This window comes from Caenorhabditis briggsae (assembly GCF_000004555.2).
Source record: "Caenorhabditis briggsae complete genome, chrIII, whole genome shotgun sequence".
Lineage (NCBI taxonomy): Eukaryota > Metazoa > Nematoda > Chromadorea > Rhabditida > Rhabditidae > Caenorhabditis > Caenorhabditis briggsae.
Window position 1 is genome coordinate 10,129,236 of NC_013490.2, and position 15,681 is coordinate 10,144,916.

Sequence of the window (15,681 nt, forward strand, 5' to 3'; positions counted from 1 at the left end):
GAGGCTTCTGTAAATTAACTTTTTTCACTTTTTTTTGAGTATTGAAGAACAAGAAAAGAAAAAGTATACAAGAGATCAGAAAGTGTGAGCATTGGCAAACAATTTGGTGCACAATTTGATGTTTGAGCACAAAAAGAGAGAAAAGCGTTTTTAACAAGAGATGAGGAGGAGACAAAAGGCAATTTCTGGATCGGGTGAAGAACACACTGACCGCCCGTTGTCATTCAGAAGACGTCGTTGTGTTTGCCTCTCTGTTCTTCCTGTGACAATGCTCGTAAAACGAATCGCTCTACAGGACATGTGAGCGAGGAGGGACGTACAACCTTCTTTCGGTATGCGATGTGAAGGAAAAAAACGAGAAGACGATGAAACGAAGACGACGAGTTGCCACTGATCGACGCCGACGTTGTAAGAAAGGGATGGAGACAGTGTGTCGAACGAGGAGAAGCTAGACACAGTCTGTTCTGTACTTGACCTACCTGTAAGGGAGAGGTCACTTTTTGAGGCAAAATCATGGGTTTAAACTAGTTCAGTAACCAAAAAATAGTGAAACCGTCATTTTAAGTTAGCTAATTATCGTCGATGAGGAGATTATATCTCGCCCAATTAGCGAGGGAACCCTATAAAATTACAGCGAGAAGTAATTGAATCAGGAAGACACGAGACGACAGCTGACTGCAGAATGGGTCAATCACTCATGAGTCATTGAGATAAGAATTTAAGATATAGAGAAAAGCAAAGAAAAGCAAAAAAAAAACATAGCTAAAAGTCGGGAAAAAGCGACCGATTAATTAATTAATTAAATAAATAATTAAAAATCATTTTATTGGAAATTAATCACAAATGACAGGCTTTCACTCATTTCTGCTGTTAAAAAAGAACAAAATCAATAAATTTTAGTAAAATCCATCGAGCAGGACACAGAATCCAATGAACTTTGCACTCGACAAAAAAAAACAAAGCGGATGGGAAAAGCAGGGAGAAATGACAGAAGCCTGCGGCGCACTTGCGAAAATCGCGCGCCGGGATTGCAATTCGCCGCTTGGCTCCCCCCACTTGAGAAAATCAACCAATTTTCTCCATTTTCACATGCAATTTTCAGTTTTTTTAATTAGGGGTATTTATTTTTATTGTATAAATAGCAAGCGATACTTGTTCTCAAAGTTTTGTACTCATCAAATTGAAAAGTATTACAGAAAATGCTCCGTTCACTTTCTACTTTCTCCAAGTCGACAGTCCGATGCATGTCCCTGACTTCCAAGCTTGCTGCCGAGCAACCTTCCAAGCAAGAAGTAAGCTCTTCATAGAACTCGCATAAACTTCAGTTTTATATGTTCAGGTTGACGATTTGTTCGCCGAGAAACCGGCTCATCAGCAGGAACGACGACATGCTTACAGGTGAGACTTTTTGTTCAAAAAGTTTTCATTAAAATTCTTAAGAATCTTCTTCTTTATTGCACCTATATTATTGTGGTAATTCTCCACTGAATCATATTTTTCAGTCTGAACAAGGTAGAACTCGTCGGAGGTGTCGCCTTGGATCCAATGTTCAAGGAGGCTAAGAACGGAAAACCATATCTTCTGTTCAACATGATCACTAACTCTCAATACAAACAACAGGACGGTAATGTTGTCGAACAATCTGAACGCCACGTGGTGACAGTGTTCGGAAAGCAAGCCGAGTCTCTGTCAAAGACCATCAAGAAGGGATCTCGTCTCATGGTTCAAGGAAGACTTCATTACAACGGAGGTCAGAAGGATGCCGAAGGAAACCGTTCGCAACGCAACACCTACATCATTGCAAACACCGTTCAACCATTGGCTCGACCGACTCGGGAAAATTCAGAAAAACACTAAACTCAATTCATTAGCTTCATCCTTTATAGATCATTTGTTGTTGTTTCTGTTGACGAGTTATTATTATCAATATTCGCATGATGATAAAAACTTCTTTTAAGTTATGATTGCTCGACTCCAAACGGTCTGGTCCGGCCTCTTTGCCTACTTATCTTTTTGATCGTTCTCTGATAGTTCGGTGAAGTTGAAGATAAGCCTGTCATCAAAGCGAAACACATGAAATCGATTTTTGTTCAAATTGTCGAAAAACCGTTCTATTTTCTCGTTGTTTCCAAACCCTCTCATTTTTTTTCTCTACTCTTCTCTGCAGCATCAGTTGTTGTCGCCTCCGAAACAACACAATATCCGCTCCTTCGTTTCTTTTTCTCCTCACTTTTCGAGCTTGTTTGTTAGAGAAACGAAGAAAACAATTATCGATCTTTTTCAGATTGGGGAGCCATGAACCGACACCTGGTCGTGTGTGCCAACCGACAATTTGCATTCTCAAACGCTGTCAGGTATGTTCAAAAAACTTTTTATTTGGCTTTCTAATTGTATGTTAAAAATAAGTTCTTTTCAATGAAATTGTCGTATTTATCGAACTTGTTGTTTTGTTCCCTTGTGACTCAAATTTTATGCTTCACCCGTTTCAAACACCACTGCTCTCCGACCAAATTTTATTGATTTGTTTCCCCTTCCTTCCGTATAAATATATAAATTCAATGTTTTTGTTTATAAAAACTGGAATATGAACCCGTATTTCCCTTCCTGACGTCACATAAACCGATAGTTCGTACCGGGGCAAAGCAGAAGTCCTGTGCAAACATCTGGCTTTTGCCTGTTTGCACTATTCTTCCGGCATGTGTTCATCATCATCGATTAAATTCCCCCAACAACCACGTATCTCTTTTTTCTGTTTTAAAAGCCAGTGAAACCATATCGCTATTGGTTTCAGTGCTAGTTTTACACCTTCCAGTTTTCGTGTCAATGAAGAGATCATGTGAAAATGAGAGGGTTTAGAGTGGAAAAGAGAAGTTTTTCTTTCTCTCACTCTCTCGCCCCCTGAATTCGTCGCATCCTTCTTTGTTCTTCTTTCCATTCTTTTAGGCCTTGTTCTTGTCGCGGTTATAATATGGCGTGGTTGAACTCAAAGATCTGCTGAACCTGACCTGAAAGTACAAGGAACAAGGGCCGCCCATCTGTCTTTGAGAATTCGACTCTAAATTTTTAAAGAATTTTCCTACTCGAACAATTCACTAACTCAACAGGAAATTTCGCAACACCCAAAGCGAGATTTCATATAAAATTTTGTTTTTTTTCTTTTCTTGTCTGGCATTATGACAAGAACCCGTTATCAATCATTCCATCTCCACCGCTTTTCATTCATTCTCTATCAATAAAAAAATTGCGTTCTCTCGATTGATTTGTCTAAATGGTTTTTTCTCCATAAATTTTCTCTTATTTTTTCTTGCAAGGAACTTTTCATCCTTGCCGCCATCCCGGTTTCGCGATAGAATCTTTTACAAATTTACCTTACTTCCTAATTTTTTTTCCTGATTTACTGTCCACAATTTCGTGTCTTCAGATGACTGTAGATAGAATCTCCAAAGAGGAATTACTTGCTAACTACGACACATTCCTATTCGATGCCGATGGCGTCCTCTGGACAGGTGACATTCCTGTCCCTGGAGCCATCGAATGGATCAATCTTCTACTCTCCGATCCTTCCAAAAAAGTTTTTGTGCTCACTAACAACTCCACGAAAACTCTGGATCAGTATATGAAGAAGATTGAGAAGCTGGGATTTGGTCATCTGGGAAGTGACAATGTAATCAGCCCCGCTATCGTCCTCGCCGACTATCTCAAGAGCAAGCCGGAGAAATTCGCTGGAGAGAACATTTATCTGATTGGAACCGAAAATCTCAAGGCAACACTGGAAAACGACGGAGGTGTGAAGTGTTTTGGAACCGGTCCGGATAGTATTCGTGATCACACCGACGGAGACTTCATCCACCACGTGGATATGTCCATCTCTCCCAGAGCAGTTGTCTGCAGCTATGATGCTCATTTTAGTTATCCAAAAATTATGAAGGCAGCCAACTTTTTGCAAGATCCAAATGTGGAGTATCTGGTCACAAACCAAGACTACACCTTCCCGGGACCAGTCCCAGGAGTTGTTATTCCTGGGTCCGGCGCCACGTCAGCATCAATCACGGCGGTGACTGACAGGCAACCGACAGTATTCGGAAAACCACACAAACCAATGGCAGACTTTTTATTGCGACGAGCCCAGGTGGATCCAAAGAGAACGGTGATGTTTGGAGATCGTCTGGATACAGATATCATGTTTGGAAACGCCAATGGGTAAATTTAAACAGAAAAGTTTGTATTTTCAATAATTATTTTAGATTCGCAAGCATTTGGATGCCTACCGGAGTCCATACAATCCTCGATATTCACAACGCAAAAGAAAAGGGTCAATTGGATCGTATTCCAACCTTCACACACTGCTTTGCTACTGGAGACTAAATCGGATCTCTTTTTGTTTTCTGCTTTAACTCTTTTCTCATAGGAATCTTCTTTTTTGTTGTTTTGCTCAATTTTGTCTCGCATCGAGAAACCCGACTCTCTCTAATAAACTGCAATTTTCAGACAACTCTCCATCACCTCTCGTCAGCAGAACAATGAGACCGAGGAGCCCCAGAAACAGGGATGGATCAGCAAGTTGCTCAAGGGACAGAATACGGATCCTTCCAGTTGGCAGAAGCAGTCTCACTCGTCGTTGCTCTCGAATTCCGAGTTGATGTATGAGTTCATGAGTAAGCTCTTTTCATTTTTATCATATTATCATATCCCTATTTCCAGCTCATAACTACCGTCCAGGAGAGCAAGATGCGTATTTGGATGCATTCGGAAAGTACAAGAACGAGATGAATGCAAAGAATCCATCCATCGAACTCGTTGGATCATGGACTTGTTCATACGGAAGAACTCGTGATCAGGCCATTCATCTGTGGAGACACAACAAAGGATACGAAGATGTCGATTCCTCAATTGCTCTTCACGGAAAAGACTCTGGAATTCGTGCGGCCGATAACGACGTCGCCAGACTCTGTGGTCGCCGTAAGAATCTGATAGTGAAGTCGTTCAGCTACTGGAGGGAACCCGAACAACGTCCACCAAACCACGTGTATGACCTTCGTTCGTATGTTCTTCAGCCAGGAACTATGATCGACTGGGCTTCTGCATGGGCCAAGGGAATCCAGTATCGTCGTGAAGCCAATCAGGACGTCGGAGGATTCTTCGCGCAAGTCGGACAGCTTTACGTCGTCTACCACATTTGGGCCTATCCATCTATGTCGGATCGTAACGACACTCGTCACGCCACGTGGGCAAAGCCAGGATGGGATGCGACTGTTGCCAATACAGGTAAGTATTTTATGGTTTTAAAAGGGATACTGTAGATGACATCATATTTTTCAATGAACACAATGATTCCAGTTGTCTCTGGGCCCGAAGTGATCCCTTCAAGCATGTTATTTTCCAATCAAAATCTCTATTTTTCAGTTCCACTCATCAAGAAGATGCAATCGAAAATACTCACACCAACCAGATATTCGCAGCTCGAATAAAACCAGATCCCATGAGTTTTATCTGAAATTTCATGTTCTAGGTTCCTCGATAACTTTCCCACTTTCCCACGTATGTTTTCTTCATCCCCATTTATATAAGTTTTATGTATCGTACTGGTGTGTCGTGTGCTCTAAACTCCCTCTCTCATGTATATTATTATTATTTTCCCCGTTTTCTTCTTTTTTCTCCCAGTCTTCTTCCTTTTTCTCCCAGTCACTCTATATAAATAATGCATATATCCATCCCATTGACACGTTTTTTTCTTTCACTATTTTTGTTCCGAGCGGTGCTTGTTTTGGTCCGCTGAAATACCTTTACTTTCTCTTGCCAATTCTTGTTCTGTCCTAATTTCCCATTTTTCTTGCAGAAACTAGAGAAAGAATATGTCTCGCAATCCATTCGACGATGACTACAGACCAAGTGCCGCCTCGTCGACCAGTGAGTTTTTCTTAAATTATTATAGGACAATTCCTTTAAAAAATTGAAAAAATCCGTATTTAAAATGCCTAATGTTCCAGTGCCGGTCAAGAGCTACACAACAATGGGACAGCACTCGGTCGAGGATGAGGCTGACTACTACGAGCGTGAAATCGAGAGAACTCTCCAAGAGTCACTCGACAGCACCGAACGATCTCGTCGTCATCTTGAAAACTCGGAAAAAATCGGAACGGCTACTGCCCAACAACTTTTGGAGCAGCGTGAGAAACTCGAGAACACCGAGAAGAATCTCGACGAGATTCATCGTACCACCCAGATGACTCAACGCAATTTGAACAGTCTCAAGTCGTTCTTCGGAGGATTCTTCAAGAATAAATTGTCAAAGAAGCCACAGGAACAGGCTGATGTGTCAGCTGTCCCACAATCCAAATCGGCTTCTCGATTGTCTGAAACTGCGGCTAGTCTATCGACGGGAGGAAGCTCTGCCTCATTCTCCGGACCATCTGGACAAAGAACTCTCAATGAGTCGAGCCGCAACGCTATCAAAGGAACTCGCTGGGAGGCTATGGATAATCAAATCGATGAGAACTTGGATATGATGTCTGCGAATCTTCGTAACTTGCAACGTTTGGGACAGGATCTTGGAAAGGAGGTCGATGCTCAAAACGAGATGCTCGATCGTATTCATTACAAGGCTGATCGTAACGATGTCATTGTTAGGGATCAAGATAAACAGGTGAGAGATTTTATAAAGGAAAATGGGGCGGCCGGAGAATCATAAATGTTTACCTAAATATTTTCAAGGGACGATTCCCACATTTAAGACTATAACTACGAATTGTCTCAACATTGGAGATCACCATTAGATATAATCATCACTTCTAAATATGTTCCTCTTTCAGATGCAAAGAATCCTTGGATCGGATGCCTCTACAAGCCAAACCACTGCCGAATCGTTGACTCCAAGCATGGACACCTCGACCAAGATGTCTCTCATGATGAAGGCCACCTCTCTCTGGAAATAATTCTCTCCCCTTATCTTATCAGAATCCCATAAAGTGCAACTCTTCTCGAACTTACCCCCTTTTACTTCCAAAACACTCCACTACCCGCCACAAAAAATTATAGTCACCCGCTTTTTCTCGTCAAAAAATGTGATTGATCCCCTTGAAACATCCCTCTTCGTCCCGCTTTCTTCTACGAATTTAAATCTGTATTTAATGTATGTGGATTTCTGTGTGAATATTGTGTATACATGAACGTTGACTTTTATTATTTCTTAGGAAAAAGAGGGGGGTGCAAAATAAATAAAGGGATTTGAATACCGTAAAACCTGTAATAGAAGTGCCCCCTGACTTTCAACTTTTAGCTCAATTATCTCGGTTCCTGATAAAGATATCAAAAATGTGTCAACTGATAAATTGTTTATCATGATAGCAGCAACAATTTATTAGTTGACAAATTTAAATAAATGGGCTCAAAGTTGAAAGTCAGGGGGCACTTCTATTACAGGTTTTACGGTATGTATAAGAAAAATAGCTGTGAAAGGGAACGGATGTGCATTTTGTGTGACAGACTAGAAATTCAAGTTTTTTGGCTAAGCAGACCGGGAATTTTATTAGACAATCTGGGGGAAGCAGAAAATAGGACGAAATAGCAAAAGGAAACGATAACCGAGATTTCGAAAAGCGGAGAAAAAAATGATTTGAGATTTTTGAAATGTTTTCTATTTTTTTCAAAATCTCCAAATCAATTTTTAAATAACCATTTGTCTGTGTAAATCCGAATTCCGAATATCGACGGCGAGCTCTTGAAGGACTTTTGTGATGCTTTTGAGACGATCGGCTGTGGAATCAAGGCGTTGATTAATGATAACACTCATACTGGAAACTGTGTAGGCGTCCATCGAATCGGTCATTTTGTAGTTGTTGTTTGAAGCGTCTTCGTCGTCGAAATCAACGGAGGAACTAGGGGAAGAAGCCATCGATGACGAGGATTCCTGAAGAGTGAAACAATTCTGATCAGATTTTGTGATTATCGGATTATCGGATATCGGAGTTTTAATTTTTAGAAAACTTCGATTTTTCTGCAGTTCATTTTTTACAGTACGATTTCTACAGTTTCTACAGTAATTCTTTTCTCTCCACTGTCACCGTGTTGCGCTTCAATGCTAATACCTGCGCTTCAATTCTAATGAATGCGCTTCAATGCTAATACCCTATTTCCTCTTATAGAAGCCCACTAAAATTTCAACTTCGAACTCAATTATCTTGATTCTTGTAAGAGATACAAGAAATCAATCAACTGACAAAATGCTTATCATAATATCACCAATATTGATCAGTTGACAATATTTTGATATCGTTTGTAGGAACTGAGATAATTGAGCTCAAAGTTGACAGTGTGGGTGGGCTTGTATTAGAAGAAATACGGTAACCGTACTTCCGTAAAAATTACCGTGGACTTTTAAGTTTGTATTTCTTCTGTCACCATAGAGATGTGCTTTGAAACAAGGGGAAAATAAGAAAGATTTCACAAATCATAAAAAGGAAGACTAGCAAATAAACTGTTGGATCTATTTCAATTAGCTTCAGAAAAATGAATTTTAGGAGACCCAGTTTTTGTGTTTTTAGAAAAACAGATTCACATTGCTCTAATGAATTTTAATAGAAGCTATACGCTCATTTTGAGCTCAATTTATCTCGATTTTTGTGAGAGATATCAAAAAGTGAACAACTGATAAATTATTTATCATAATATCGTCAACATTCTATTAGTTGACAAATTTTTAATATCTCTCAAAGGAACCGAGATAATTGAGCCCAAAGTTTACGGTTCATGGTGCTTTAATTACTTCAGAAGGATGAAGTTTGGGACATCCAGTTTAGTGTTTTCAAACAAAACAACCCATATAAATCGATCTAAACTTTAATCCTTACGTCACAATCACAAATCTCATCACACAATTCATAAGTGGCACATGGAGAGCTTCGTTTCAGTGTAGACCGTGTTCCGAATGCCTGTTGAGTCTGTCGAAGTTTATCCGAATCTGTTGAATGTCCACAATGATCCAGACAATATCTTACTGTAACTCGTCCGTCCATTGTCTCGAAAACATGAACAAATGCAGTACAAGCAACGATGGAATTGGTTTCTCGCACATCATCAGACATTCGACAGCGTTTTGAAGTAGCTGTTGGACGACGACGACAGAGCAGATAGTACTCCTGAAAATAGTCTTTGTAAGTAGTGAATTTTTGCATTGTCAACAGAGCACACACTCTTCAAAATCTTTGTAATAAGATTTGAATTATCAATAGATCTTTATGTTTCTAACTCACATCTTCATACGACGGTCCCTGACTGGATCCCAAATATCCACCATCACATCTAGAATCTTCGATATGCGACAACCAAATTTGGAAATGGGCGAAACTTTCGAAACATTTAGATTGCATTGTTGTATGGATATTATGGCACTGAGCCATGTGACCACAGAGTTCTTCTGGACTTTGGATGGGGATTTCTGTGGTACACAATGGGCATTTCACTTGGATTGAGGATGTGTAGGACATCTGGAATTATATATGGATATGAGAGGAGGAAGTTTGAGATATGGGAAAGGCGGAATAAGAAAGAAAAGAAAGTTTCAGAATCGCTGAAACGCAGAAGCTAGAAAAATTGAGAACTTTTAAGCATAAAAAAGAACTCCATATACACTTTGATAGAATTACCTCATTAACTTCCAACTTTGAGTCTATTTACCTCGGTTCCTGTGAGAGATATCAGACAATAGAAATTTGATAAAATATTGTTCAAATTATGATGAACGTTTTATCAGTTGACCCTTTTTTGATATCTTTTACAGGAACCGAGATAAATGAGCTCAAAGTTGGCGGCTTGGGGGATATTCCATTAGAGTGTTCACAGTAACCAAAAATTGCCAAATGACTGGTTTAAACAGTTCATCAAACTCAAAAAAAAAACCAATTTTTCAAAAAAAAAAAACCAATTTTCAATTCCAAAGACCTCAGAGAGAGTGGGTAGAGAATGAGAAGAACGTAAGGAAACTAATTTCTTGCAAAAAAGATACACTTGCTGCATGCATTCACCGTTAAACTGGTTCTCTCTCTCTCTCTCTCTCTCTCTCTCTCTCTCTCCCTCTCTCTCTCTCTCCCTCTCTCTCTCTCTCTCTCTCTCTCTCTCTCTCTCTTTCTCATTGTTTTTGTTCCAATCACCACGTCTTCTTCATCACCCTTTTTCTTTGTAGCCGTGGCGCGGCGGCACAACGAGAAGAATTTAGTGACTAATGGAGGTGAAATTGGAGGTGAGAGAGAGAGAGAGAGAGAGAGAGAGAGAGAGAGAAACTGAACATATCCGGTGCGCCATGTGATAAAGATGATGAAGCTGTGTAGGTGGAATATGAGAAGAAATTCTTTTTTGGATAATACGAGAAGAACGAGTAGGAGGAGAAGAGAAGAAGACGTGACATTGGAGGAGCAAAAACAAATCAGAGTGTTTAGGTAGGGAGAGAGAGAGAGAGAGAGAGAGAGAGAGAGAGAGAGAGAGAGAGAGAGAGAGAAAAGTGACACTAGAAAGATTCTTAAGCAAAGTGACACTAGAAAGATTCTTAAAATTTGAAAATTTGTTTTCAGCAAAATTGTTGTTGGAATTCATGGTAATAGAATTTAGTGATTCTTTGGTATACAGAGTTTTTGACTTTCTAGAAACTCAGGTTTTCCGAATCGTTGTGATCAAACTACCCTTACACCTAATTTAAGCCAATTTATCTCAGTTTCTGTCGAAGATATCAAAAAGTTGTCCACTGATAAATTGCTCATCATAATATCATTAACATTTTATCAGTTGACAAATTTTTTGATATCCTTCACAGAGGTTGAGATAATTGGGTCCCAACGTGACAGTGTTTGGGCCCTTCTATTAGAGGAAATACGGTATTTTTAGTTAGAAAACTTCTGGAAGTTAACGATTTTTCAGATTTTGGGGATTCATACTAGAGAAATATAAAGCTGGAAAACTTGAGAGCTCTCAAATGCTCCAGGTTTTTTGAAAATTCCGGGAACTTTGAATTCCTAAATAAACTTTCAAACCCTACAAATTTATCCTCCATTTTGAAAATTATAGGTTTTCAAATCTCAATTTTCAGATTCTCAAACTTCCGAAAAGCTGCTCAAGAAAACTTTTTAAAGAAACTTAAAATCTCGTGATTTCAGAATTTCCTCAGAATCGTCCGATATCCATTATCACGAGAATCAAATCACATCATTCGAAATATCTTAAAATCCAAAAGATACAAAAAACCCATCTGAATTCTAAAGTCAGCAAAAAAATGATGTGAAAATACAGATTAAAGGAAGTCAGAAAAGGAAAAGTGGGCGGGACTTGGATATACCTGATAAATATTATTTGTTTTTCCGCTCCAATTATGCAGACAGATTTTTTTTTCGATTTATGAATCAGTTGTTTGGGAGGAAAAAATAAGAAAAAGCATGACAATCATTTTCCAAGAAAAAAAAATTTGGAAGGTGGGAAAAAAGGGATTAGAAATGGAGAGAAATATTTATCAGTTTAGTCAAAATGTATTTTTTTTCCTCTTCAAATGGCATATCTTGTGATATATAATCATGGGTTGGAGTGGGAGTTTTTTGGAGGGAAAAAATAAGGAAGTTGAGGCTCCTATGAGAGATAGCAAAAAGTGGTCAACTGATAAAATGCTGATGATATTATGATAAACATTTTATCAGTTGACTACTTCTTGATATCTTTCACACGAGATATATGGGTTCAAACTTTGAGCCTCAAAGTAGACTGTATGCGCCACCTCAAATTGTCAGTGGAACGTACTTTTCTTTGACCTAATTTTTTTTCAATTTGTGTGGAAAGTATCAAAAAGTGGTCAACTAATAAAATGTTGGAAATATTATGATAAACATTTTATTAGTTAACCATTTTTGATACCTCTCCTAGGAACCGAGATAATTGAGCTAAAACTTGTAGAATCTTTAATTGCAGACCATCAACTTTGAGCCCATATATTTCATTTTTTGTGAAAGATATAAAAAATCTATTGATAAAATTTTGGTGATATTATGATAAACATTTTATCAGTTTAAAAATTTTATCAGTTGACTACTTTTTGATATCTCTTACAAGAGCCAAGGAAAATAGGTTCAAAGTTGACTGTCAGGGTGCAACTCTATTAGAGTGTTACGACTTTAAAAACTTCGGAGCACTACGTTCAACGTCAAGATGATACATATTGTTGACCATGCTTTGTCTGACGTCTTCTATATATTTCAGATGATGTCCTTTTTGCTTTTCGTTCCAAAAAAAAAATACAAGCGGATTGTGACAAACAACACCCAAAAAGAGAAAAATGCACTCGAAAGGATAGAAAACATGTTTTTTCTGTTTTTCCGGGAGCACTTTAAGCAATAGGAAAGATTATAGAAAAAAAACAAATTCGTAACAGCTTTTTAACTTGAGTTTGAGATTTAAATTTAAACTTATTAGCTGATGCTATTTACTGTATTTTCACTGTCAGAGTGTTACCCAAAGCGTCAACATTGAGCTCAATAATCTCGGTTGCTATATAAGATATCAAAAAGTGGTCAAAAGACAAAATGTTTATTATGATATCAAAAATATTTTATCAGTTGACAGATTTTTGATATCTTTTACAGGAACTGGGATATTTTGGCCCAAAGTTGACAGTGTGAGGAGCCGGGGTGTCAAGGTTTTAGCGCTCTCTGGCTTCATTTTTCACCTCCACTTCTATTAAAAATTTTTTAGCAAAGTTCTTTTGTCCTTTAAGGCAAAAATCAGTCGGGGGTTTCAAAAAAAAGGACGCAAAAGAATTCCATTTTGTTCTCTGAGAAATGAAAAAACTAGAGAAATAGAGACCCAGAGAAGAAAAGGTGTTTTTGCAACTGCAAATGAGCATAACACGATGGTTCCGAAGAAACTGAAAAGAAGAAAAGCTTGCTGAAAAAAAAACAAGAAAATTTCCCAGAATTCTGAGATTTTTTTCGGGGCTTTTATACCGAAAAAAGTGGCAGAACAGTCCAGAGATCTGTTGTGTTCTCCGCTTGATTCGTCGGGGAAAAAGTCAGGTTTAGTTGATAAAAAAGTGAAGAAAAAAGGGAACAAATAGTGTCTAGGGAGGAGGACAAATTGAAACAATAACAAGGTAATATGAGTGATGACGTCACATTGGTGACGATAAAGGAGAAGAAGATGAAGAAGGTGTTACGGTTTCGATGAAGTGGTAAAACGTTCACATGTGCTGATACTAAATGAAGTGTAAAGATCAGTGGAAAGGACTAGTTTTAAGGCGAAGGGGTGGAGTCTTCTACACCCTGAAAAAAGTATCAAATGATCAGCTGACTAGTATTCTCAAGGAACACAAAAACTACAGTAAACTCTCTAATAGAAGTGAGCTCAAACTTTGAGCTTAATTATCTCGATTTCTCTTAAAGATATCAAAAATATATCAACTAATACAATATTTCTCATAACAAAAGCAATATTCTATAATTAGGCAATTTTTTGATATCGTTTATAGGAATCGAGATAAGTTGGCTCAAATTTGACGGTTCGGGTGGGCCTGTATTAGAGGAAATACGGTACGGCAACCTGACGGTCAACTCCGAGCTAATTGAACTCAAAGTTGACAAATCAAAAATTCCGAAAATTCTAAATTTTCAGAATCTAGCCATGTTTATGCTCATTTTGAAGCTCTTTTCATGCCTAATTCCAACATTTTAATTTTTTCAAAATTGGACGAAAACTGACCAAGTTATCTCCGTTTTTGAAAAGAGGTCAGAGCGTCAGAGAAACGAGACACTCTGCGTTTCTAACCGAATCATCAAATTTGCCTGAAAACCGTGTTTAGGCTTATTTTGAGCGTAGTGAGGAGATATGTTCAAAAAAACTTATTTTGGAAATCTTCTCGAAAAGTCAAAAAATTTCAAACTTCTAGAATCTAGCCATGTTTATATTAATTTTGAAGCTCTATATGCCGATTCTTTTTAAAAATAAAAAATATTGACTTATGTAAAATTCGAGTCTTTTACAACCTGTCCAGCTACTCAAAATGGCCTAGAAAATCAAAAAAAGTTCGGCCACTCCCACTCTTCCTCTTGAGAAAACTGACCGAAACACAAACAATTTACACAAAAAAATTCCGGAATTTTTCTGCGCTCTTCTCGCCCTATGTTTTTTGGTCATTTTGCGAAATCCGCAGGGATCTTTTTGCATGTAGTTTGGTGGGAGGCTTTAGGATTTCGAAAAAAATGTTCCGAACGAAAAAAAGTACATTTAGGATCACAAGATCCCGAGCATTTTCCCACGGAAACTCACATAGGATTGATCAAACTAAATTTACAATTTTTGAGATTCGAGCTACAACTTTTTGGGATTAGAAATTCAGATTCTTTCAGAATTTAAAATATTCTTAGAATTTCAGATTCAAAATTTGGATTTGGAAAATTTTGGATTTGAAAAAAAGTTTTTGATTCAAAGAACTTGAAAAACATGACAATTGAAAATTTTTGGCCTTCCCTGAAATCCAAAAAAAACCATTTTAGTCAAATTTTTAAATAACCAGCTTGAATCGAACATCTTCTTGGCTAATGCTCGGGGCATCTAGTAGGGCTCAAGTAAGAAAAACCTGATGACGTGGAGCAAAAAATAGAAGCCGTGTCCAATCCCGACTAATGCGTCTGACCCCCAAAAGCCTTCTATTTTTAGAAGCAATAAACGAATTCTTTTTTTTTTTTAGATTCTCCTTATTTTCCCGTTTCTCTGGAAATAAGAAGAAGAAGAAATATCTGGTCACAGACCACAAAGAGCACCAAAAAAGAGGCGTTTTGCAGAAATGAACCATGTGAATACCGGAGAAGGAGTAGGAGAGGAAGAAAAAAGAAAAAAGAGCTCGTCTTCATTTTTGATGACGTGGATAGAAAAGGAAAAGAAATTGAGAATGCATATATAAAATGGGGTCTCTATCTATAAAAATGAATGGGGACCATTTTCTTCTTCTCATAATGAATTCATGATGCTCTTCCACTCTTCCACAGGATGAGAAAAAAAAAGAGAAATGGAAACTTTTTTTGAATAGGAGGGACTATATTTGACACGAGAGAGAGAGCCTTCTTTGAGGACTACTAACTGATTCTAAAAATAAAAAATATATGGAGCAGAATATTGAAAAAAGGGGAGAGTCCGGAAATTGTGAGGGGAGGCAAATGGGAAATCGAGCGTTAAATCTGTTTTCTGTATTGAAAATATATTATAGAGTCACAAAATGAACAAAATGGACTATTTGTTTTTTAACGAGAAGAGTGGGAGGAGAATTTGGAAGATTCTTGAAGAAAAAACGTCGACTGGAGTTTTCAAAGAGAGCAGAATTTCCATTTTACGGGATTTTGAAATACTCAAAATTAGATTAGAAGTTAAAAAAATCTCATACAGTACCAATCAAAAAATATATCTGTATTTCCTCTGATAGGTACCCACCGAAACCGTCAAGTTTGAGCTTATTTATTTCAGTTTTTGTGAATTATATCAAAATTGGATGACTGATAAAATATTGCTGTTATTATGATAAACATTTTGTCAGCCGACAATTTTTTGATATCTTTTAAAAGAAACGAGATAATAGAGCTCAAATGTAGGTGGGTATCTATCAGAGAAAATAAAAAATGTACAATAATTAATTTTGAATGCCTACACAATATAGTAGATTCTGTT

General features: G+C 37.9%; 5 protein-coding genes across 5 annotated transcripts; 3 read left to right on the top strand and 2 right to left on the bottom strand.

The window, feature by feature from the left end:
• Window positions 1-14: 14 nt before the first annotated feature.
• CBG26020 lies at window positions 15-224 on the bottom strand (the record flags this gene model as incomplete). Its single annotated transcript, XM_045244321.1, has 1 exon — window positions 15-224. One exon carries the CDS (start codon window positions 222-224, stop codon window positions 15-17), a length of 210 nt encoding a protein of 69 aa, XP_045098590.1.
• A 975-nt stretch (window positions 225-1,199) lies between these two features.
• Window positions 1,200-1,857, top strand: Cbr-mtss-1 (the record flags this gene model as incomplete). Its single annotated transcript, XM_002642448.1, has 3 exons — window positions 1,200-1,292; window positions 1,340-1,398; window positions 1,503-1,857. 3 exons carry the CDS (start codon window positions 1,200-1,202, stop codon window positions 1,855-1,857), a joined length of 507 nt encoding a protein of 168 aa, XP_002642494.1.
• A 1,564-nt stretch (window positions 1,858-3,421) lies between these two features.
• Window positions 3,422-5,468, top strand: CBG06913 (the record flags this gene model as incomplete). Its single annotated transcript, XM_002642447.1, has 4 exons — window positions 3,422-4,200; window positions 4,489-4,655; window positions 4,702-5,265; window positions 5,404-5,468. The coding sequence occupies 4 exons, from the start codon at window positions 3,422-3,424 to the stop codon at window positions 5,466-5,468; spliced, it is 1,575 nt and encodes a 524-aa protein (XP_002642493.1).
• A 384-nt stretch (window positions 5,469-5,852) lies between these two features.
• Window positions 5,853-6,932, top strand: Cbr-snap-29 (the record flags this gene model as incomplete). Its single annotated transcript, XM_002642446.1, has 3 exons — window positions 5,853-5,907; window positions 5,988-6,643; window positions 6,810-6,932. The coding sequence occupies 3 exons, from the start codon at window positions 5,853-5,855 to the stop codon at window positions 6,930-6,932; spliced, it is 834 nt and encodes a 277-aa protein (XP_002642492.1).
• Window positions 6,933-7,663: 731 nt separating this feature from the next.
• On the bottom strand, window positions 7,664-9,482 carry CBG06911 (the record flags this gene model as incomplete). The annotated part of the gene is made up of 3 exons (XM_002642445.2): window positions 7,664-7,906; window positions 8,847-9,134; window positions 9,249-9,482. The coding sequence occupies 3 exons, from the start codon at window positions 9,480-9,482 to the stop codon at window positions 7,664-7,666; spliced, it is 765 nt and encodes a 254-aa protein (XP_002642491.2).
• Between the last annotated feature and the right edge of the window lie 6,199 nt (window positions 9,483-15,681).